Genomic DNA, 24169 nt, shown 5'->3' with positions numbered 1-24169 from the left:
ACTTGTGTCCTCCTGTCCACTGGTGTCCTCCTGTCCACTGGTGTCCTCCTGTCCACTTTTGTCCTCCTGTCCACTTTTGTCCTCCTGTCCACTTGTGTCCTCCTGTCCACTTTTGTCCTCCTGTCCACTTGTGTCCTCCTGTCCACTTGTGTCCTCCTGTCCACTGGTGTCCTCCTGTCCACTTTTGTCCTCCTGTCCACTGGTGTCCTCCTGTCCACTTTTGTCCTCCTGTCCACTGGTGTCCTCCTGTCCACTTTTGTCCTCCTGTCCACTGGTGTCCTCCGTCCCCTTCAGCAGTAACATGATTGTAGACGTTGAGCAGGATTTGTCTCTTCAGGTTCCTGAGGCTCTCGGGCCCTTGTCAACAGAAAAAAGATCTCAGAGCCCCGTCTGTGGTCCTCCTCCTCCCTCCTCCCAGCATGCCTCAGCTCCTGTGGCCCCTGCCTCCTCCCCCAGACCTGCTGTGGCCCCTGCCTCCTCCCCCAGACCTGCTGTGGCCCCTGCCTCCTCCACCAGACCTGCTGTGGCCCCTGCCTCCTCCCCCAGACCTGCTGTGGCCCCTGCCTCCTCCACCAGACCTGCTGTGGCCCCTGCCTCCTCCCCCAGACCTGCTGTGGCCCCTGCCTCCTCCACCAGACCTGCTGTGGCCCCTGCCTCCTCCCCCAGACCTGCTGTGGCCCCTGCCTCCTCCACCAGACCTGCTGTGGCCCCTGCCTCCTCCCCCAGACCTGCTGTGGCCCCTGCCTCCTCCACCAGACCTGCTGTGGCCCCTGCCTCCTCCCCCAGACCTGCTGTGGCCCCTGCCTCCTCCACCAGACCTGCTGTGGCCCCTGCCTCCTCCCCCAGACCTGCTGTGGCCCCTGCCTCCTCCACCAGACCTGCTGTGGCCCCTGCCTCCTCCCCCAGACCTGCTGTGGCCCCTGCCTCCTCCACCAGACCTGCTGTGGCCCCTGCCTCCTCCCCCAGACCTGCTGTGGCCCCTGCCTCCTCCACCAGACCTGCTGTGGCCCCTGCCTCCTCCCCCAGACCTGCTGTGGCCCCTGCCTCCTCCACCAGACCTGCTGTGGCCCCTGCCTCCTCCCCCAGACCTGCTGTGGCCCCTGCCTCCTCCCCCAGACCTGCTGTGGCCCCTGCCTCCTCCACCAGACCTGCTGTGGCCCCTGCCTCCTCCCCCAGACCTGCTGTGGCCCCTGCCTCCTCCACCAGACCTGCTGTGGCCCCTGCCTCCTCCCCCAGACCTGCTGTGGCCCCTGCCTCCTCCCCCAGACCTGCTGTGGCCCCTGCCTCCTCCACCAGACCTGCTGTGGCCCCTGCCTCCTCCCCCAGACCTGCTGTGGCCCCTGCCTCCTCCCCCAGACCTGCTGTGGCCCCTGCCTCCTCCACCAGACCTGCTGTGGCCCCTGCCTCCTCCACCAGACCTGCTCAGGCTCCTCAGGCCCCTCAGGACCCTCAGGCCCCTCAGGACCCTCAGGCCCCTCAGGCCCCTCAGGACCCCCAGGACCCCCAGGACCCCCAGGACCCCCTCACCTTCATCTCCAGATGTAACCTCTCCCCCATAAAGAGGCCCTCTGAAAGCGAGGAGCGAGTATCGTCAGCAGCGGTATTCTCATGTGTAGCACTGAGGGACACGGGTCAGCACTGTCCCAGGAGCACTGAGGGACACGGGTCACTGAGGGACACGGGTCACTGGGGGACACGGGACACTGAGGGACACGGGTCACTGGGGGACACGGGTCACTGAGGGACACGGGACACTGGGGGACACGGGTCACTGAGGGACACGAGACACTGGGGAACACGGGACACTGGGGGACACGGGTCACTGAGGGACACGGGACACTGGGGGACACGGGTCACTGAGGGACACGGGACACTGGGGGACACGGGTCACTGAGGGACACGGGTCACTGGGGGACACGGGTCACTGAGGGACACGGGTCACTGGGGGACACGGGTCACTGAGGGACACGGGTCACTGAGGGACACGGGTCACTGGGGGACACGGGTCACTGAGGGACACGGGTCACTGGGGGACAGAGTTCTAACTGATATTTGTTTTGTCTGCAGACAGAGAAGGTGAGGACGGCCGAGCAGGAGGACAAGGTCCTCACAGCACCGGAGGAGGAGCCTGCAGCGTGGGGGGAGGAGCCTGCAGCGTGGGGGGAGGAGCCTGCAGCGTGGGGGGAGGAGCCTGCAGCGTGGGGGGAGGAGCCTGCAGCGTGGGGGGAGGAGCCTGTAGTGCCAGAGTTGACAGGACTAACGTGAGTCCAAAACTGAACCTCTAGTTTAGTCGTCTTGTGTGTCTCATTGTGTGTAAAGATGGTCTTTCGCCTGAAGACAACGACATCTTCTCATTGGTCCAACAAGAGTTTCCTGTCGTAACGTTTCTTCTTTATTTTCCAGAGCAACGTGTCGCCGGCCAATCAGAGGAGCCGCTGCTGCTCGCCCTGTGATACTCGCCAATCACAGTCCATCAGCACACGCCCTGTCCAGTGCTGGCTCCGCCCCCTACACTACCAGCACTGCTCACCCCGCCCGTCCCGGTGGCCACTCCCCTCCCTTCCTTCTGGATGCTAGTGCCCCCTCTGCTGGCCGGGCCCCCTCTGCTGGCCGGGTCAAAGGTCAGGGGGGCATGTCCTGGTGGCAGAAGCTCCTCCTCTTCCTGCTCCTGGCCGTCTTCCTCTTCCTCGTGTTCCAGGCTCTGGAGACAAACCGAGCGTCTCCATTTGAAGAACCCCACGAGCTGTGAACATCCTTAAAGTCTGTACTTTACTGTGACCTTTGACCCTGTGACCTTTGACCGTGTGACCTCTGACCCTGCGGCCTCTGACCCTGTGACCTCTGACCCTGTGACCTCTGACCCTGTGACCTTTGACCCTGTGACCTTTGACCCTGTGACCTCTGACCCTGTGACCTCTGACCCTGTGACCTCTGACCCTGTGACCTCTGACCCTGTGACCTCTGACCCTGTGACCTTTGACCCTGTGACCTCTGACCCTGTGACCGTGTGACCTCTGACCCTGTGACCTCTGACCCTGTGACCTTTGACCCTGTGACCTTTTGTTCTCCATAAAGCTATTGAACCAAAGTACAGCTGGCAAAAAGGACAAAGCAGTAAAACTAAAGTTATAAAGTTCTGAATTCAAGTCTTTTAAACTCGTTTGTCTTTTTTACTCCAGCGTCAAATGTTTGAAAATGTTTTATATTTTCAAATTCTCTTTGTTGAATGAATGTGCTGAAGATTTCTAATAATAAAAGCTTTATTTCTAATTAAAACGTCATCGTCTTTGTCCCGACACTTTAAGTCTTCCTTTTATTGGCTGGAAATGGACATGACCTTTAACCGAACCTGGACTAACATTAGTTTGTGGCGCCACCTGGAGGCCTGAAGAGGACCTGCACCTTCAGGTTCATGCCTCAGTTCAACGTGATTAACTTTATTCAGACTTAGAGGCCACGCCTCCAGCTTCACTTAAAGTTCATGAATCAGATTGAAGTTTATTGCCATTTGTCGATAAACAAGATTCAGACATAGAAACTTGTCCTGAACAAAACACTGAATAATGAAAACTAAACGGAATGATATGTACATAATATATAACTGTGTGGAGTTATGGAGCATGTCTTCAACATGAGCCTGAAGCTGAGGGTGGTACCACAGGTCTGAAGACCTCCTGTCTGGTACCTGTGCCTAAGACACCGCGCCCCAAAGACCTCAACAGCTTTAGGCCAGTGTCTCTCACGTCCCACCTGATGAAGACACTGGAGCTGGTCCTGGACCACCTCCGCTCCACCGTGAGCTCAGCCATGGACCCGCTGCAGTTTGCATATCGGTCTGGCATCGGAGTGGAGGACGCCGTCATCTCCTGCTGCACCGCTCTCTCTCTCACCTGGAGAAGCCTGGCAGCTCTGTGAGGATCCTGTTCTTTCATCTCTCCAGCGCCTTCAACACCATCAGCTCCTGAGGGACAAGCTGGAGACGACTGGTGTGGAGTACGACCTGCAGAGTGGATCCTGGACGACCTCACAGACCGACCCCAGTTTGTGAGAGCCCGGGACTGTGTGTCTGACACTCGGACCTGCAGTGTGGGGGCCCCAGGGCACTGTCCTCGCGCCCTTTCTCTTCACCCTTTACACTGCAGACTTCAGACACGACACGGACAGCTGTGTCCTGCAGAAGTTCTCTGACCACTCTGCCATCATCGGACTCATCACGGACGACGATGACGCGGAGTACAGAGGACTGGAGCAGGACTTTGTGGACTGGTGTCAGCGGAACCACCTCCTCATCAACGCGGGGAAGACCAAGGAGATGGTGGTGGATTTCCGCAGACGCCACCCCACTGCCCCCTCACCAGTGAACATCCAGGGACGGGACTTTGAGAGAGTGACTCATACAAGGACCTGGGTGTTCATCTGAACCACAAACTGGACTGGACTCATAACACAGACGCACTGTACAGGAAGAGCCAGAGTCGGCTCTACCTCCTGAGGAGACTCAGGTCTTTTGGAGTGACAGGGCCACTCCTGAAGACCTTCTCTGACTCTGTGGTGGCATCAGCCCTCCTGTAGGTGTGGCCTGCTGGAGCAGTAGCATCACAGAGAGGGAGAGGAGGAAGCTGGACAAAGTCATCAAGAAGTCCAGCTCCGTCCTGGGCTGTGCTCTGGACTCGGTGCAGGAGGTGGGGGACAGGAGGGTCCTGGCTAGATTCACATCTATGCTGGACCATGAGTGTCGCCCCCTGCAGGACACTCTCTCCGCTCTGGAGAGCAGCTTCAGTGAGAGACTGATCCACCCTCGATGTGTGAAGGAAAGGTTCCGTAGGTCTTTCCTTCCTGCTGCTGTCAGACTTTATAACAAAAACTGTTAGTACTGAACACTCGCAATACTGACCTAACCTAATACTGATGTGCAATTCTGTCATATGTGCAATTACTGTTGTGATTCATGTGCAATTCATGTGCTGTCGTGACACATATTCATGTGCAATTACTGTCGTGATCACATGCAATGGTATTTATGTATTTATTTATTTATTTGTCTATGGGAGTTTTTATTTGTTTATAGGAGATCTTCTACTGAAAGTGTTTTTCAGACTTCCTATAAGTGATCTGTTCTTCTGGATCTACCTCTGTATCTACCTGCGTTGCACCAATGAAATTTCCCCATGTGGGACAATAAAGGAATATCTTATCTTATAAAGTATAAAGTTATGTTATGCAATAGAAGTGACAGTGAAGGTGCTTTAAGTGTTCATGAGACGTGAGGAACTGGTCTGGGTGAAGCTGAGGGGCGCGGCCTCCTGCCTGAGGGGCGCGGCCTCCTGCCTGAGGGGCGTGGCCTCCTGCAGAGATGAAGGCTGCAGTCGATCACCTTCTCAGCAGAGGGCGCTGTAGTCTTTGTTTGTCCCCGTCTGTGGCTCCAGCGTATCACACGGTGATGGAGGTCAAGATTTAAAATCTGGCTTCTACATCTGAAAAAGGCAGCAGGAGACAGACTGTTGGAGAGGATGTGGCAGCAGGAGGCAGACTGTTGGAGAGAATGTGGCAGCAGGAGGCAGACTGTTGTAGAGGATCTGGCAGCAGGAAACAGACTGTTGGAGAGGATGTGGCAGCAGGAGGCAGACTGTTGGAGAGGGTGTGGCAGCAGGAGACAGACTGTTGGAGAGGATGTGGCAGCAGGAGACAGACTGTTGGAGAGGATGTGGCAGCAGGAGGCAGACTGTTGGAGAGGATGTGGCAGCAGGAGGCGGACTCCTTCCATTGACCTGAGACATACTTCTTGCAGCAGGAAAAAAGATGACACGAACAACGATCAAGGACTGACATTGTGGCAGACATAAAGCAAATGAAGAAATGACATTGGAACGACCGGCTCTTTATCCTGACACTTCACGTTTGAATGCCGCCGTTGGAAAAGAACTCAGTGCTGCCAACTACAGGGCAAGTGGAGTAAATTCATGGATATTTCACATTTGTGGGAGTCGACAGGTTCATGTGGGGCACGTTTCCCTGACGACTGAATGAACGACTCGTCTGAGCAACAGGAAAACTGCAACTTTAAAACTTCTATAATAAGCAGCTCAAAGTAAATAAAGCATAAATAAAGGTTCTTTGCGGTGGAACCAGGTGTGGGAACTTTTTATTAGAATCGTCACATTCGACAGGAATCATAAAAGCAGACGTGAGGCAGTCCCATCGCCTCTGCTCAAATATACACAGGGACATAAATATGGGGCTCCGTGAGGGGCTCTCCTCTCTGGGGGGCTCCTCTCTGGGGGGCTCCTCTCTGGGGGGCTCCTCTCTGGGGGGCTCCTCTCTGGGGGCTACTCGCTGAGGCCCAGCTTCTTCTTGAGGGACTCTGGCATCTCGGGGGGAGGTGGGCGGGGCAGACGGAAGTACACCTTCACCGAGTCGTAGATGAACCACTGCAGCGCCGTCAGTGTTCCGATCATGATGATACGGGCCACCAGACCCTTCCACACGCCTGCACGCGGGGGCACACACAAGAGCACAGTCAGGGCGCACACAAGAGCCTTCCACACGCCTGCACGCGGGGGCCCACACACACACACACACACACACACACACACACACACACACACACAAGACTGCACGCGGGGGCCCACACACAAGAGGGACTGTGTGAGTGGATGGAGTGACCAACCTTTGGGGCCCAGTTTCTTGAGGACCCCGACGGCCGTGCTGCCCGTCTCCTTGTTCAGCACCGACACCACAGAGTCGGCCGGGTGGGACACGATGGCACAGAAGACGCCAGCTGCAAACGCACAAGAGTTAGAGCGAGACAAGTGACCGGTCCGATGAGCAGGACAGTCCTGACCGCCCGGTCCCAACTCGCCCTCAAAGACACAAGTGCTTCCACGTTTAAAAGAACTAGATAAAGCTGCGTCCACAGTGGTCTGTCTCCATGGGTCAAGTTTGTCCTTTAGACTCCTGACCAAACTACAATGCTGCGCTGCGATTGGTTCAACAGCGCGAGCGTGTGAGACATCTATGGGACAAATACAGAAAGTGTCCCAGCTCCACTAGAGCCAGTGAATAACAAGGCAATTTGTAGTGGACAGAATAAAGACTGAGGACAGTTCACGGTCATTGTCTCCGTTATAAAGTCCACATTAGCCGGTTGAAAAGGAGCCCCGGGGCCCCCGGGAACCCCTGAACTGAGGTGACAAAGTGACACTTACCAATGTATCCAGCCACGAAGGTGACCACCAGCTGCTCGCCCTTGGTGCACTCGCTGCGCGGTTTGGGCACCACGTGTTTGTAGAGCAGCTCCACCGTGCGCTCGAAGCAGGAGAACTTCATCATGGTGTACGGGATCTGCCTCATCCACAGGGGGACCACGCCCTTGTAGAACCTGACCACACACTTAAGTCCAGTCTGACCACAACAAGCAAATACATTTCACTGCTAGTGTCCGTCCCCCAGGATCGCCCCACTGGGGGCTCCTGCCCGTGGGACAGGGGCCAGTGGGACACTGGGCTGGGGGACAGGTGGACTGCTCTGACACGCCAATGACTCAAGCACCTCGGACTGTACAGCACAGGCTGCTGAGGACAGGGCGGGGCCCAGGGCCTCCAGAGGTGGATCTAAGGAGCGTGTCTGTAGGAGGTAAGTCACTTACGCCCACACGCCCTCCTCGCCGTACATCTTGGGCAGGGCCTCCCTCAGGGTGCTGGCGTAGCCCGGCTGCGTCTGGATACGAACTTTAGCCGCTTCCATCGGAGCCAGAGCGATGTCTGCAAAGAACTCTGCACTGGCTGAAGCCGCCAGGTACAGCGAGGTCCTCCACAGGTACGTGTTCTCCTGAGAGCAGAGGACCGCGTCAGGACACGGGACACAACCTGTCCTTTCTGGAGGACAAATTACAACAACACTTACATATTTATCAAATGTGACTCGCCGAAAAAGCCTCAACAAGTCGGCGCAAACTGAGCAGAGCTTGAACTTTGTTTATGCAGAATGTGTCACTAAAGGAGCCGCTCACGTTTACATCAAGATGTCCACACTGTTGAGACGCAGCAGCTTCTGCAGCTGCAGCGTCTCCTCGGAGACATCAAACGCCTCAGATGAGAGTGTCCCTGGTCCTCGTGAGGACGCACCACATACAGTCCCTGTTGTGTTTGTTCCTGCGCGCGCTCGTTATCGGCCTCTCACTTATGACACCTGCATTATAGAACTGACAGATCTGAGGGACTTTTACTCTAGGATCACTTTAACGCCGACTTCAGAGGAGTCATCTAGGATCACTTTAACGCCGACTTCAGAGGAGTCATCTAGGATCACTTTAACGCCGACTTCAGAGGAGTCATCTAGGATCACTTTAACGCCGACTTCAGAGGAGTCATCTAGGATCACTTTAACGCCGACTTCAGAGGAGCCATCTAGGATCACTTTAACGCCGACTTCAGAGGAGCCATCTAGGATCACTTTAACGCCGACTTCAGAGGAGCCATCTAGGATCACTTTAACGCCGACTTCAGAGAAGCCATCTAGGATCACTTTAACGCCGACTTCAGAGGAGTCATCTAGGATCACTTTAACGCCGACTTCAGAGGAGTCATCTAGGATCACTTTAACGCCGACTTCAGAGGAGCCATCTAGGATCACTTTAACGCCGACTTCAGAGGAGCCATCTAGGATCACTTTAACGCCGACTTCAGAGGAGCCATCTAGGATCACTTTAACGCCGACTTCAGAGGAGTCATCTAGGATCACTTTAACGCTGACTTCAGAGGAGTCATCTAGGATCACTTTAACGCTGACTTCAGAGGAGTCATCTAGGATCACTTTAACGCTGACTTCAGAGGAGTCATCTAGGATCACTTTAACGCTGACTTCAGAGGAGTCATCTAGGATCACTTTAACGCCGACTTCAGAGGAGTCATCTAGGATCACTTTAACGCCGACTTCAGAGGAGTCATCTAGGATCACTTTAACGCTGACTTCAGAGGAGTCATCTAGGATCACTTTAACGCTGACTTCAGAGGAGTCATCTACAAGAGATAAACTAACACCGCTTCATTCCAGAGCTTTGAATCGACACGTTCAGAATCTGAATAACTCAATGTCTCTGGAGACTTGTGCCTGGATCAAGACGCTCACAAATGTCTTTGGTCTGGAAATCACATCTACTGTGGGGGATTAAACACCAACCACTGTCCCCCCTTCAGGGGGAGGGTCCCCTCCCCTTCCCTTCAGGGGGAGGGTCCCCTCCTCCCCCCCTTCAGGAGGGAGGAGGGTCCCATATGCCACTGAACGGCTGTGAGGGGGCCGGACCGACCACCACCTTAAAACCCTTCACAGTTGTGCAGCGTTAAAGGCCCTGCTCTTAAACATCTGCAGCGCGCTCCAGCGCTCAGAATTGAAAGAGTTCACAGACGGTGACAGAAATGTTCCACAGCGCTGCTTTAACACTTACAGATTCTGAGACTGTGATCACAAGATCACTAATGAGATATAAAGATGTCCGTCCCCCAGGATCGCCCCACTGGGGGCTCCTGCCCGTGGGACAGGGGCCAGTGGGACACTGGGCTGGGGGACAGGTGGACTGCTCTGACACGCCAATGACTCAAGCACCTCTGACTGTACAGCACAGGCTGCTGAGGACAGGGCGGGGCCCAGGGCCTCCAGAGGTGGATCTAAGGAGCGTGTCTCATGTGTGAAGGTCACTCACCTCCTCGCCCATCGGGTCACAGGTCACTCACCTCGCCCATCGGGTCGCAGGTCACTCACCTCGCCCATCAGGTCACAGGTCACTCACCTCCTCGCCCATCGGGTCACAGGTCACTCACCTCCTCGCCCATCGGGTCACAGGTCACTCACCTCCTCGCCCATCGGGTCACAGGTCACTCACCTCGCCCATCAGGTCACAGGTCACTCACCTCCTCGCCCATCGGGTCACAGGTCACTCACCTCCTCGCCCATCGGGTCACAGGTCACTCACCTCCTCGCCCATCGGGTCACAGGTCACTCACCTCGCCCATCAGGTCACAGGTCACTCACCTCCTCGCCCATCGGGTCACAGGTCACTCACCTCCTCGCCCATCGGGTCACAGGTCACTCACCTCGCCCATCAGGTCAGCATAGAAGATCTTGAAGACCTCATAGAAGCCGAACTTGCAGAGTCCTTGCATGGAGTACCCGATGAAGGTCGGGGCCCAGCCCTTGGCCAGGCCCCGGAACCCATCTTCTTTCACTGTTACTCTAAAGCCGTTCCCAATGCTCTTGTATTTGTCTGGGTCCACCTGCCGAGGAGAGAGCGGTCAGTCACAGAGCGGTCAGACACAGAGCGGTCAGCGGTCAGTCACAGAGCGGTCAGACACAGAGCGGTCAGACACAGAGCGGTCAGACACAGAGCGGTCAGACACAGAGCGGTCAGACACAGAGAGGTCAGACACAGAGCGGTCAGACACAGAGCGGTCACACAGAGAGGTCAGACACAGAGAGGTCAGACACAGAGAGGTCAGACACAGAGAGGTCAGACACAGAGCGGTCAGACACAGAGAGGTCAGACACAGAGAGGTCAGACACAGAGAGGTCAGACACAGAGAGGTCAGACACAGAGAGGTCAGACACAGAGCGGTCAGACACAGAGCGGTCAGACAGAGCGGTCAGACAGAGCGGTCAGACAGAGCGGTCAGACACAGAGAGGTCAGACACAGAGCGGTCAGACACAGAGCGGTCAGACACAGAGCGGTCAGACACAGAGCGGTCAGCAGTCAGACACAGAGCGGTCAGACACAGAGCGGTCAGTCACAGAGCGGTCAGTCACAGAGCGGTCAGTCACAGAGCGGTCAGACACAGAGCGGTCAGACACAGAGCGGTCAGTCACAGAGCGGTCAGTCACAGAGCGGTCAGACACAGAGCGGTCAGTCACAGAGCGGTCAGTCACAGAGCGGTCAGTCACAGAGCGGTCAGACACAGAGCGGTCAGTCACAGAGCGGTCAGACACAGAGCGGTCAGACACAGAGCGGTCAGTCACAGCAGAGGCTTTTCAGCAGGATGAATGTGACTCATTAGCGGTGAGAGCGGTACAAACCTGCAGGCGGCACTTGACCAGGTCCAGAGGGACCACGGCCGTGTGGGTGAGGCCACAGCTCAGGATCCCCCCAAAACCACACAGGGCGTAATACTGGGAGGAGCCAAACTCACAGCTCACGTCTGGAGACACCATGCAACATGCAGGACACAGGACACATGCAGGACACAGGACAATCATTAGAGCCACTGTCCACAGGAACAGTAAGGGGCGCTCAGGGGCCCTCCTCAGGGGCCCTGTTCCTGGAGACAGTGGCTCTTCATATCCCCTTCATTAGGACAGATCAATACACCATGATTGGACAGATTAAGAGGACATTGTGATCAAGAGACAGTCAACTCAGACCTGTAAAAACAATGCATTTCAATCATTGTCAAACCAAGGTCATGGGGGCGTGTCAAACCAAGGTCATGGGGGCGTGTCAAACCAAGGTCATGGGGGCGTGTCAAACCAAGGTCATGGGGGCGTGTCAAACCATGAGTGAGTTCACCACAACTTAAATGTCATGCAGATTGGTCATTCACAAAGGGACAAACGGAGGCGATGAGGGGCACAACTGGCACAAAGGCGGCTCAGGCTCGGGCACACGGGCACAGACCTGCATTCTGCACTTGACCAGGTCCAGAGGGACCACGGCCGTGTGGGTGGTGCCACAGCTCAGGATCCCCCCAAAACCACACAGGATGAAATACTTCTGAGAGCCAAACTCACAGGCGTCGCCCTCTGAAGACACAGGGGGACACGTCTTTACACAGGGGGACACGTCCTCACACAGGGGGACACGTCCTCACACAGGGGGACACGTCCTTATGTTCCACCATCACATCTAATGCACTTTGAACCAGACGTGTACAAAGTGTCACTAAAGCACAAGTGATTCTGTCAGAATGTTATTATGGGCCCTAAAGTGTTTAGGGGCCGCGTGCGGGTCACCGTCGAGGGGCCGCGTGGAAGATGAAATGTTTGAGGTTGAAATTGTCTTACACCAAAAAGTACTTGGTAAAAATGCGTAATTTAAAATCTTTACGCTTTTTTTTTTCATCATCATCATCATCATCATTAATGTCCTAAATTAAGACTTAAGTCCACCAATAGGACATTGTGTTCTTGAAGTCCTGAGCAGCAGGAGACACAAAGTCAAGGACTGGACAGCGGCCTAAAAGGGAAAGAGGTTTGTCTTTGTCCTTCTGTGTCCTCCACGGGCGCGTCCAGGCCGCGGGGACACCTCAGGGACACCGCGGGGACACAAGGTCGCGGCGGGCTGTGGACGGGGCACAATGAAGCTTGGCACAAGATTAAACAACGCGACGGTCAGAGCTCGGTCCTCCGGTGCTGACCACTGACCACACGCGGCTTACCGTCTGCGGTGGCGGCGGCCGCGAGTCTCCGGGGCCGCTGCGTGTGGAGGCTCTGCGGCTGCGGGGACTCGTCCACCTTCTGCAGGGAGAAGAGCGGGGCGCTGAACGGGTTGGCCCGGGCCAGCAGCGTCAGGGCGCTTGGGTACATGGCGCGGATCTGTGGAGCTGCAACAGAGACACGTTAGAACCGGGTCCAGCCCGGCCCCCCGTCCCGCCACGGCCCGGCCCCCCGGCCCCCCGTCCCGCCACGGCCCGGCCCCCCCGTCCCGTCCCGTCGCGTGTGCGCCTCCCATCGGGCAGGAGACCACGCAAAGCAGCGGCTGGATCACTTCTACAGCGGCTACTTCCACCGAGCTAATGCTAACATGCTAATTTGACCGCTACCGGGTGGACCGTCCTCTTTGAACACGACGAACACATGAAACGTCCCGGGCCCGGGGCCCCCGCGCGCCCCGGGCCGTGCGGAGCCGCGCCCGCGCCTCCGCACGCGCCTCAATCTTGGCGTTTGGATGATTTGAAACAAACTTACGATGTCGCTGTGTCAAGATGGCGCCGCGCTCGTGTTCAGCCGGTGCAGAGAGAGTGATGACCTCGGGCCGCGTCAAATATCCTCTGTCTACGTCACGGTGCGGGCGCTTCCGGGGTGTGGACCAATCAGAGAACGGCTGGCGCGGTGTGTCCAATGAGAAGGCTAGATGCAGAGTGGGAGGAGCGAGGAGTGGGCGTGTCTTCGAGTCCATCGCTGGGGCCGTTTCTTTGACAGACTTTATATCTTTACATAGAGATAAGATAAGATAAGATATTCCTTTATTGTCCCACATGGGGAAATTTCATTGTTGCAACGCAGGTAGATACAGAGGTAGATCCAGAAGAACAGATCACTTATAGGAAGTCTGAAAAACACTTTCAGTAGAAGATCTCCTATAAATAAATAAAAACTCCCATAGACAAATAAATACATAAATACCATTGCATGTGATCCCGACAGTAATTGCACATGAATATGTCACGACAGCACATAGATTGCACATGAATTCCAACAGCAATTGCACATATGACAGAATTGCACATCAGTATTAGGTTAGGTCAGTATTGCGCCGGGATAACGTGACGATCTCCGGTAAGACGACTGTTCTCCGCAGTTTCATGAGTTCCTCCTTTGTGGAAACGCGGTACGGCACCGGCCGGGGGGCGGGGCCGGAGCCGGGGGGCGGGGCCGGAGCCGGGGGGCGGGGCCGGAGCCGGGGGGCGGGGCCGGAGCCAAGACACATCGCAACGACACGACGAAAACACTCAATCCAGCCGAATAAAGTCAAAACACGTTAATTTAAAGCGATTCCAGTGCGTGTCCCGATCGTTCGTGGGTTAGGGTTAGTTCCTCTTTCATATAAACGTGTACCGACGACACGCCGTACTTTAGCGCGGCCGGAGGATAGAGATAATATAGAGATAATATAGACATTATATAGAGATAATATAGAGATAATATAGAGATAATATAAAGATAATATAGAGATAATATAGAGATAATATAGAGATTATATAGAGATAATATAGAGATTATATAGAGATAATATAGAGATTATATAAAGATAATATAGAGATATTATAGAGATAATATAGAGATTATATAGAGATAATATAGAGATATTATAGAGATAATATAGAGATAATATAGAGATAATATAGAGATAATATAAAGATAATATAGAGATTATATAGAGATAATATAGAGATTATATAGAGATAATATAGAGATATTATAGAGATAATATAGAGATAATATAGAGATAATATAGAGATAATATAAAGATAATATAGAGATATTATAGAGATAATATAGAGATTATATAGAGATATTATGGAGATAATATAGAGGTAATATAGAGATTATATAGACATTATATAGAGATAATATAGAGATAATATAGAGATAATATAGAGTTATTATCTTTTAATGGAGCCCCTGAATGTGGTATTTGACTCATTAAATATACGACACAGTGTGCTCATGTCCTTATTCTTTATGATAAACTGTTTTCTGTGACATATCTGCTCATGTCCTTATTTTTGATGATAAACTGTTTTCTGTGACATATCTGCTGGGGCGGCAGTAGCTCAGTGGTAGAGTGCTCGTCTTCTGATCCAAAGGTCGGCGGTTCGACTCCCCGCTCAGTCAGAGCGGTCAGATCCACTGGCCCGCAGGTTGGCGGTGCGATCGCAGCTGCCTCATGTGAATACTGCCGTTGTGTCCTTGGGCAAGACACTTAACCCAACTTGCCCCCCAGTGTCTGCGAACATCTGGGGTGTGAATGTGTGTGTGAATGGGTGACTGGTTCCTTGATTTAAAGCGCTTTGAGTACCTTGACGGTAGAAAAGCGCTATATAAATGTGACCATTTATCTGCTCATGTCCTTATTCTTGATGATAAACTGTGTTGTGTGACATATCTGCTCATGTCATTATTCTTGATGATAAACTGTGTTGTGTGACATATCTGCTCATGTCATTATTCTTGATGATAAACTGTGTTGTGTGACATATCTGCTCATGTCATTATTCTTGATGATAAACTGTGTTGTGTGACATATCTGCTCATGTCATTATTCTTAATGATAAACTGTGTTGTGTGACATATCTGCTCATGTCATTATTCTTGATGATAAACTGTGTTGTGTGACATATCTGCTCATGTCATTATTCTTGATGATAAACTGTGTTGTGTGACATATCTGCTCATGTCATTATTCTTGATGATAAACTGTGTTGTGTGACATATCTGCTCATGTCATTATTCTTGATGATAAACTGTGTTGTGTGACATTTCGTGCTGTTTTGCATTTCTAAAAAATGTTTTAGGTTTTCATTGCAGTAATTAAGTGTAAGAGTCATTAGTCTGTTGGGTAAATATGATGTATATTTGTCTGTTGCATTAGTGACTGCCTCATCTGCATATTGACTGCCTCATCTGCATATTGATTGCCTCATCTGCATATTGACTGCCTCATCTGCATATTGACTGCCTCATCTGCATATTGATTGCCTCATCTGCATATTGACTGCCTCATCTGCATATTGACTGCCTCATCTGCATATTGACTGCCTCATCTGCATATTGATTGCCTCATCTGCATATTGACTGCCTCATCTGCATATTGACTGCCTCATCTGCATATTGACTGCCTCATCTGCATATTGACTGCCTCATCTGCATATTGATTTTTGCCTCATCTGCATATTGACTGCCTCATCTGCATATTGACTGCCTCATCTGCATATTGATTGCCTCATCTGCATATTGACTGCCTCATCTGCATATCGACTGCCTCATCTGCATATTGATTGCCTCATCTGCATATTGACTGCCTCATCTGCATATTGACTGCCTCATCTGCATATTGACTGCCTCATCTGCATATTGATTGCCTCATCTGCATATTGACTGCCTCATCTGCATATTGACTGCCTCATCTGCATATTGACTGCCTCATCTGCATATTGACTGCCTCATCTGCATATTGATTTTTGCCTCATCTGCATATTGACTGCCTCATCTGCATATTGACTGCCTCATCTGCATATTGATTGCCTCATCTGCATATTGATTGCCTCATCTGCATATTGACTGCCTCATCTGCATATTGACTGCCTCATCTGCATATTGATTGCCTCATCTGCATATTGACTGCCTCATCTGCATATTGATTGCCTCATCTGCATATTGACTGCCTCATCTGCATATTGACTGCCTCATCTGCATATTGATTGCCTCATCTGCATATTGACTGCCTCATCTGCATATTGACTGCCTCATCTGCATATTGATTGCCTCATCTGCATATTGACTGCCTCATCTGCATATTGACTGCCTCATCTGCATATTGATTGCCTCATCTGCATATTGACTGCCTCATCTGCATATTGACTGCCTCATCTGCATATTGACTGCCTCATCTGCATATTGACTGCCTCATCTGCATATTGATTTTTGCCTCATCTGCATATTGACTGCCTCATCTGCATATTGACTGCCTCATCTGCATATTGATTGCCTCATCTGCATATTGACTGCCTCATCTGCATATCGACTGCCTCATCTGCATATTGATTGCCTCATCTGCATATTGACTGCCTCATCTGCATATTGACTGCCTCATCTGCATATTGACTGCCTCATCTGCATATTGATTGCCTCATCTGCATATTGACTGCCTCATCTGCATATTGACTGCCTCATCTGCATATTGACTGCCTCATCTGCATATTGACTGCCTCATCTGCATATTGATTTTTGCCTCATCTGCATATTGACTGCCTCATCTGCATATTGACTGCCTCATCTGCATATTGATTGCCTCATCTGCATATTCATAGACACATTTGTTTTGTCTTTCTAATTTCATTAGTTGTTTCTTTTGTTCAGGGATATTTCCTTTTCTCAACAATATTTTGAACACGTGTCTTTGCTGACCTCTAGTGGCCACGCCCCCTTCATCACGCGTCTCCAATGGAAACCTCCCTGTGTGACGTCACTTCAAACGTGTTCCGTCTTTTCTTGTTCCAGGTCAAAACTATTTACACATAATAGACACATGTCCCAGTGTCCTCTGTCCTTAGACACATGTCCCAGTGTCCTCGGTCCTTAGACAAATGTCCCGGCGTCCTCTGTCCTTAGACAAATGTCCCAGCGTCCTCTGTCCTTAGACACATGTCCCAGTGTCCTCTGTCCTCAAACACATGTCCCAGTGTCCTCTGTCCTCAGACACATGTCCCGGCGTCCACTGTCCTTAGACACATGTCCCAGTGTCCTCTGTCCTTACACAAATGTCCCAGCGTCCTCTGTCCTTAGACAAATGTCCCAGCGTCCTCTGTCCTTAGCTCCTCCTTCTCCTCCAGAAAAACTACTAAACAGACATTGTTGATTCGGCCTCAGAGGCTCCAGACACACCCCCTCAGCCCCAGACACACCCCCTCAGCCCCAGACACACCCCCTCAGCCCCAGACTAACCCCCTCAGCCCCAGACACACCCCCTCAGCTCATGACACACCCCCTCAGCCCCAGACACACCCCCTCAGCCCCAGACAAACCCCCTCAGCCCCAGACACACCCCCTCAGCCCCAGACACACCCCCTCAGCTCATGACACACCCCCTCAGCCCCAGACACACCCCCTCAGCTCATGACACACCCCCTCAGCCCCAGACACACCCCCTCAGCTCATGACACACCCCCTCAGCCCCAGACACACCCCCTCAGCTCATGACACACCCCCTCAGCCCCAGACACACCCCCTCAGCCCCAGACACACCCCCTCAGCTCATGACACACCCCCTCAGCCCCAGACACACCCCCTCAGCTCATGACACACCCCCTCAGCCCCAGACACACCCCCTCAGCCCCAGACACACCCCCTCAGCTCCAGACACACCCCCTCAGCCCCAGACACACCCCCCAGCTCCAGACACACCCCCTCAGCCCCAGACACACCCCCTCAGCTCATGACACACCCCCTCAGCCCCAGACACACCCCCTCAGCTCATGACACACGCCCTCAGCCCCAGACACACCCCCTCAGCCCCAGACACACCCCCTCAGCTCCAGACACACCCCCTCAGTGAAACACCCCTCAGCTCCAGACACACCCCTTCATCCCCAGACACACCCCCTCAGCTCCAGACACACCCCCTCAGCTCCAGACACACCCCCTCAGCCCCAGACACACCCCCTCAGCTCCAGACACACCCCCTCAGCTCCGGAAACACCCCCTCACTTCCAGACACACCCCCTCAGCTCCAGACACACCCCCTCAGCTCATGACACACCCCCTCAGCCCCAGACACACCCCCTCAGCTCATGACACACCCCCTCAGCCCCAGACACACCCCCTCAGCTCATGACACACCCCCTCAGCCCCAGACACACCCCCTCAGCTCATGACACACCCCCTCAGCCCCAGACACACCCCCTCAGCCCCAGACACACCCCCTCAGCCCCAGACACACCCCCTCAGCCCCAGACACACCCCCTCAGCTCATGACACACCCCCTCAGCCCCAGACACACCCCCTCAGCTCATGACACACCCCCTCAGCCCCAGACACACCCCCTCAGCTCATGACACACCCCCTCAGCCCCAGACACACCCCCTCAGGCGCAGACACACCCCCTCAGCCCCAGACACACCCCCTCAGCCCCAGACACACCCCCTCAGCTCCAGACACACCCCCTCAGCCCCAGACACACCCCCTCAGCCCCAGACACACCCCCTCAGCCCCAGACCTGGTGAAATAAGTGACAAGATTAAAAAGGCTTTAGACAAAATACATGATTTTAAATCTAAGACTGGCAGAAGTGGGCGGGGTCCATGATGTGAAAGAACGAGACGTCTGGACGCCGCCATGACACACTGTTTCTGTCTGAAGTAGTGGTACTGTAGTATCAGTATTATACTGAAGTAGTGGTAGTATAGTATCAGTATTATACTGAAGTAGTGGTAGTATAGTATCAGTATTATACTGAAGTAGTGGTAGTATAGTATCAGTATTATACTGAAGTAGTGGTAGTATAGTATCAGTAGTGGTAGTATAGTATCAGTATTATACTGAAGTAGTGGTAGTATAGTATCAGTATTATACTGAAGTAGTGGTAGTATAGTATCAGTATTATACTGAAGTAGTGGTAGTATAGTATCAGTATTATACTGAAGTAGTGGTAGTATAGTATCAGTATTATACTGAAGTAGTGGTCGTATAGTATCAGTATTATACTGTAGTAGTGGTAGTATAGTATCAGTATTATACTGAAGTAGTGGTAGTATAGTATCAGTATTATACTGAGGTAGTGGTAGTATAGTATCAGTATTATACTGAAGTAGTGGTAGTATAGTATCAGTATTATACTGAAGTAGTGGTAGTATAGTATCAGTATTATACTGAAGTAGTGGTAGTATAGTATCAGTATTATACTGTAGTAGTGGTAGTATAGTATCAGTATTATTATGAAGTAGTGGTAGTATAGTATCAGTAGTATACTGAAGTAGTGGTAGTATAGTATCAGTATAATACTGAAGTAGTGGTAGTATAGTATCAGTATTATACTGAAGTAGTGGTAGTATAGTATCAGTATTATACTGAAGTAGTGGTAGTATAGTATCAGTATTATACTGAAGTAGTGGTAGTATAGTATCAGTATTATACTGAAGTAGTGGTAGTATAGTATCAGTATTATACTGAAGTAGTGGTACTGAAGTAGTGGTAGTATAGTATCAGTATTATACTGAAGTAGTGGTAGTATAGTATCAGTATTATACTGAAGTAGTGGTCGTATATTATCAGTATTATACTGTAGTAGTGGTAGTATAGTATCAGTATTATACTGAAGTAGTGGTAGTATAGTATCAGTATTATACTGAAGTAGTGGTAGTATAGTATCAGTATTATACTGAAGTAGTGGTAGTATAGTATCAGTATTATACTGAAGTAGTGGTAGTATAGTATCAGTATTATACTGTAGTAGTGGTAGTATAGTATCAGTATTATACTGAGGTAGTGGTAGTATAGTATCAGTATTATACTGAAGTAGTGGTAGTATAGTATCAGTATTATACTGAAGTAGTGGTAGTATAGTATCAGTATTATACTGAGGTAGTGGTAGTATAGTATCAGTATTATACTGAAGTAGTGGTAGTATAGTATCAGTATTATACTGAAGTAGTGGTAGTATAGTATCAGTATTATACTGAAGTAGTGGTAGTATAGTATCAGTATTATACTGAAGTAGTGGTAGTATAGTATCAGTATTATACTGAAGTAGTGGTAGTATAGTATCAGTATTATACTGAAGTAGTGGTAGTATAGTATCAGTATTATACTGAAGTAGTGGTAGTATAGTATCAGTATTATTATGAAGTAGTGGTAGTATAGTATCAGTAGTGGTAGTATAGTATCAGTATTATACTGAAGTAGTGGTAGTATAGTATCAGTATTATACTGAAGTAGTGGTAGTATAGTATCAGTAGTGGTAGTATAGTATCAGTATTATACTGAAGTAGTGGTAGTATAGTATCAGTATTATACTGTAGTAGTGGTAGTATAGTATCAGTATTATACTGAGGTAGTGGTAGTATAGTATCAGTATTATACTGAAGTAGTGGTAGTATAGTATCAGTATTATACTGAAGTAGTGGTAGTATAGTATCAGTATTATACTGAGGTAGTGGTAGTATAGTATCAGTATTATACTGAAGTAGTGGTAGTATAGTATCAGTATTATACTGAAGTAGTGGTAGTATAGTATCAGTATTATACTGAAGTAGTGGTAGTATAGTATCAGTATTATACTGAAGTAGTGGTACTGTAGTAGTGGTAGTATAGTATCAGTATTATACTGAAGTAGTGGTAGTATAGTATCAGTATTATACTGAAGTAGTGGTAGTATAGTATCAGTATTATACTGAAGTAATGGTAGTATAGTATCAGTATTATACTGAAGTAGTGGTAGTATAGTATCAGTATTATACTGAAGTAGTGGTAGTATAGTATCAGTATTATACTGAAGTAGTGGTAGTATAGTATCAGTAGTGGTAGTATAGTATCAGTATTATACTGAAGTAGTGGTAGTATAGTATCAGTATTATACTGAAGTAGTGGTAGTATAGTATCAGTAGTGGTAGTATAGTATCAGTATTATACTGAAGTAGTGGTAGTATAGTATCAGTATTATACTGAAGTAGTGGTAGTATAGTATCAGTATTATACTGAAGTAGTGGTAGTATAGTATCAGTATTATACTGAAGCAGTGGTAGTATAGTATCAGGATTATACTGAAGTAGTGGTAGTATAGTATCAGTATTATACTGAAGTAGTGGTAGTAAAGTATCAGTATTATACTGAAGTAGTGGTAGTATAGTATCAGTATTATACTGAAGTAGTGGTAGTATAGTATCAGTAGTGGTAGTATAGTATCAGTATTATACTGAAGTAGTGGTAGTATAGTATCAGTATTATACTGACGTAGTGGTAGTATAGTATCAGTATTATACTGAAGTAGTGGTAGTATAGTATCAGTAGTGGTAGTATAGTATCAGTATTATACTGAAGTAGTGGTAGTATAGTATCAGTATTATACTGAAGTAGTGGTAGTATAGTATCAGTAGTGGTAGTATAGTATCAGTATTATACTGAAGTAGTGGTAGTATAGTATCAGTATTATACTGAAGTAGTGGTAGTATAGTATCAGTATTATACTGAAGTAGTGGTAGTATAGTATCAGTATTATACTGAGGTAGTGGTAGTATAGTATCAGTATTATACTGAAGTAGTGGTAGTATAGTATCAGTATTATACTGAAGTAGTGGTAGTATAGTATCAGTATTATACTGAGGTAGTGGTAGTATAGTATCAGTATTATACTGAAGTAGTGGTAGTATAGTATCAGTATTATACTGAAGTAGTGGTAGTATAGTATCAGTATTATACTGAAGTAGTGGTAGTATAGTATCAGTAGTATACTGAAGTAGTGGTAGTATAGTATCAGTATAATACTGAAGTAGTGGTAGTATAGTATCAGTATTATACTGAAGTAGTGGTAGTATAGTATCAGTATTATACTGAAGTAGTGGTAGTATAGTATCAGTATTATACTGAAGTAGTGGTAGTATAGTATCAGTATTATACTGAAGTAGTGGTAGTATAGTATCAGTATTATACTGAAGTAGTGGTAGTATAGTATCAGTAGTGGTAGTATAGTATCAGTATTATACTGAAGTAGTGGTAGTATAGTATCAGTATTATACTGAAGTAGTGGTAGTATAGTATCAGTATTATACTGAAGTAGTGGTAGTATAGTATCAGTATTATACTGAAGTAGTGGTAGTATAGTATCAGTATTATACTGAAGCAGTGGTAGTATAGTATCAGTATTATACTGAAGTAGTGGTAGTATAGTATCAGTATTATACTGAAGTAGTGGTAGTATAGTATCAGTAGTGGTAGTATAGTATCAGTATTATACTGAAGTAGTGGTAGTATAGTATCAGTATTATACTGAAGTAGTGGTAGTATAGTATCAGTATTATACTGAAGTAGTGGTAGTATAGTATCAGTAGTGGTAGTATAGTATCAGTATTATACTGAAGTAGTGGTAGTATAGTATCAGTATTATACTGAAGTAGTGGTACTGTAGTAGTGGTAGTATAGTATCAGTATTATACTGAAGTAGTGGTAGTATAGTATCAGTATTATACTGAAGTAGTGGTAGTATAGTATCAGTAGTGGTAGTATAGTATCAGTATTATACTGAAGTAGTGGTAGTATAGTATCAGTATTATACTGAAGTAGTGGTAGTATAGTATCAGTATTATACTGAAGTAGTGGTAGTATAGTATCAGTATTATACTGAAGTAGTGGTAGTATAGTATCAGTATTATACTGTAGTAGTGGTAGTATAGTATCAGTATTATACTGTAGTAGTGGTACTGTAGTATCAGTATTATACTGAAGTAGTGGTACTGTAGTAGTGGTAGTATAGTATCAGTATTATACTGAAGTAGTGGTAGTATAGTATCAGTATTATACTGAAGTAGTGGTAGTATAGTATCAGTATTATACTGAAGTAGTGGTAGTATAGTATCAGTATTATACTGAAGTAGTGGTAGTATAGTATCAGTATTATACTGAAGTAGTGGTAGTATAGTATCAGTATTATACTGTAGTAGTGGTAGTATAGTATCAGTATTATACTGAAGTAGTGGTACTGTAGTAGTGGTAGTATAGTATCAGTATTATACTGAAGTAGTGGTAGTATAGTATCAGTATTATACTGAAGTAGTGGTAGTATAGTATCAGTATTATACTGAAGTAGTGGTAGTATAGTATCAGTATTATACTGAAGTAGTGGTAGTATAGTATCAGTATTATACTGAAGTAGTGGTAATATAGTATCAGTATTATACTGAAGTAGTGGTAGTATAGTATCAGTATTATACTGAAGTAGTGGTAGTATAGTATCAGTATTATACTGAAGTAGTGGTAGTATAGTATCAGTATTATACTGAAGTAGTGGTAGTATAGTATCAGTATTATACTGAAGTAGTGGTAGTATAGTATCAGTATTATACTGAAGTAGTGGTAGTATAGTATCAGTATTATACTGAAGTAGTGGTAGTATAGTATCAGTATTATACTGAAGTAGTGGTAGTATAGTATCAGTATTATACTGAAGTAGTGGTAGTATAGTATCAGTATTATACTGAAGTAGTGGTAGTATAGTATCAGTATTATACTGAAGTAGTGGTAGTATAGTATCAGTAGTGGTAGTATAGTATCAGTATTATACTGAGGTAGTGGTAGTATAGTATCAGTATTATACTGAAGTAGTGGTAGTATAGTATCAGTATTATACTGAAGTAGTGGTAGTATAGTATCAGTATTATACTGAAGTAGTGGTAGTATAGTATCAGTATTATACTGAAGTAGTGGTAGTATAGTATCAGTATTATACTGAAGTAGTGGTAGTATAGTATCAGTATTATACTGAAGTAGTGGTAGTATAGTATCAGTATTATACTGAAGTAGTGGTAGTATAGTATCAGTAGTGGTAGTATAGTATCAGTATTATACTGAAGTAGTGGTAGTATAGTATCAGTATTATACTGAAGTAGTGGTAGTATAGTATCAGTATTATACTGAAGTAGTGGTAGTATAGTATCAGTATTATACTGAAGTAGTGGTAGTATAGTATCAGTATTATAC

At 48.5% G+C, this 24169-nt stretch overlaps 1 protein-coding gene and 2 non-coding genes across 5 annotated transcripts; all 3 read right to left on the bottom strand.

The window, feature by feature from the left end:
• Positions 1-6265: 6265 nt before the first annotated feature.
• On the bottom strand, positions 6266-13026 carry slc25a3b (solute carrier family 25 member 3b). 3 transcript variants are annotated; one of them, XM_072454694.1, is made up of 8 exons: positions 12950-13026; positions 12421-12585; positions 11063-11184; positions 10089-10268; positions 7646-7827; positions 7206-7378; positions 6668-6778; positions 6266-6487 (listed from the first exon to the last, which is right to left on the bottom strand). In XM_072454694.1, the coding sequence occupies exons 2-8, from the start codon at positions 12566-12568 to the stop codon at positions 6327-6329; spliced, it is 1077 nt and encodes a 358-aa protein (XP_072310795.1). In that variant the 5' UTR covers positions 12569-12585; positions 12950-13026; the 3' UTR covers positions 6266-6326. The 3 variants fall into 3 exon arrangements, with proteins under 3 accessions (XP_072310795.1, XP_072310794.1, XP_072310793.1); XM_072454692.1 differs by lacking the exon at positions 11063-11184 and adding an exon at positions 11661-11785 and having other exon boundaries at positions 6272-6487; XM_072454693.1 differs by lacking the exons at positions 12421-12585; positions 12950-13026 and having other exon boundaries at positions 11063-11212.
• LOC140368465 (small nucleolar RNA SNORA53) lies at positions 7434-7624 on the bottom strand. Its single transcript, XR_011928176.1, has one exon. It is a non-coding gene; the product is annotated as a small nucleolar RNA SNORA53 (small nucleolar RNA).
• Positions 9486-9676, bottom strand: LOC140368464 (small nucleolar RNA SNORA53). Its single transcript, XR_011928175.1, has one exon. It is a non-coding gene; the product is annotated as a small nucleolar RNA SNORA53 (small nucleolar RNA).
• Positions 13027-24169: the final 11143 nt, after the last annotated feature.

The sequence above is a fragment of the Eucyclogobius newberryi genome, unplaced genomic scaffold (assembly GCF_026437365.1).
Source record: "Eucyclogobius newberryi isolate DKJ021-1_F unplaced genomic scaffold, fEucNew1.0.hap1 SCAF_2, whole genome shotgun sequence".
Classification (NCBI taxonomy): Eukaryota; Metazoa; Chordata; class Actinopteri; order Gobiiformes; family Gobiidae; genus Eucyclogobius; species Eucyclogobius newberryi.
This window is presented reverse-complemented; position numbering and strand designations above follow the sequence as displayed.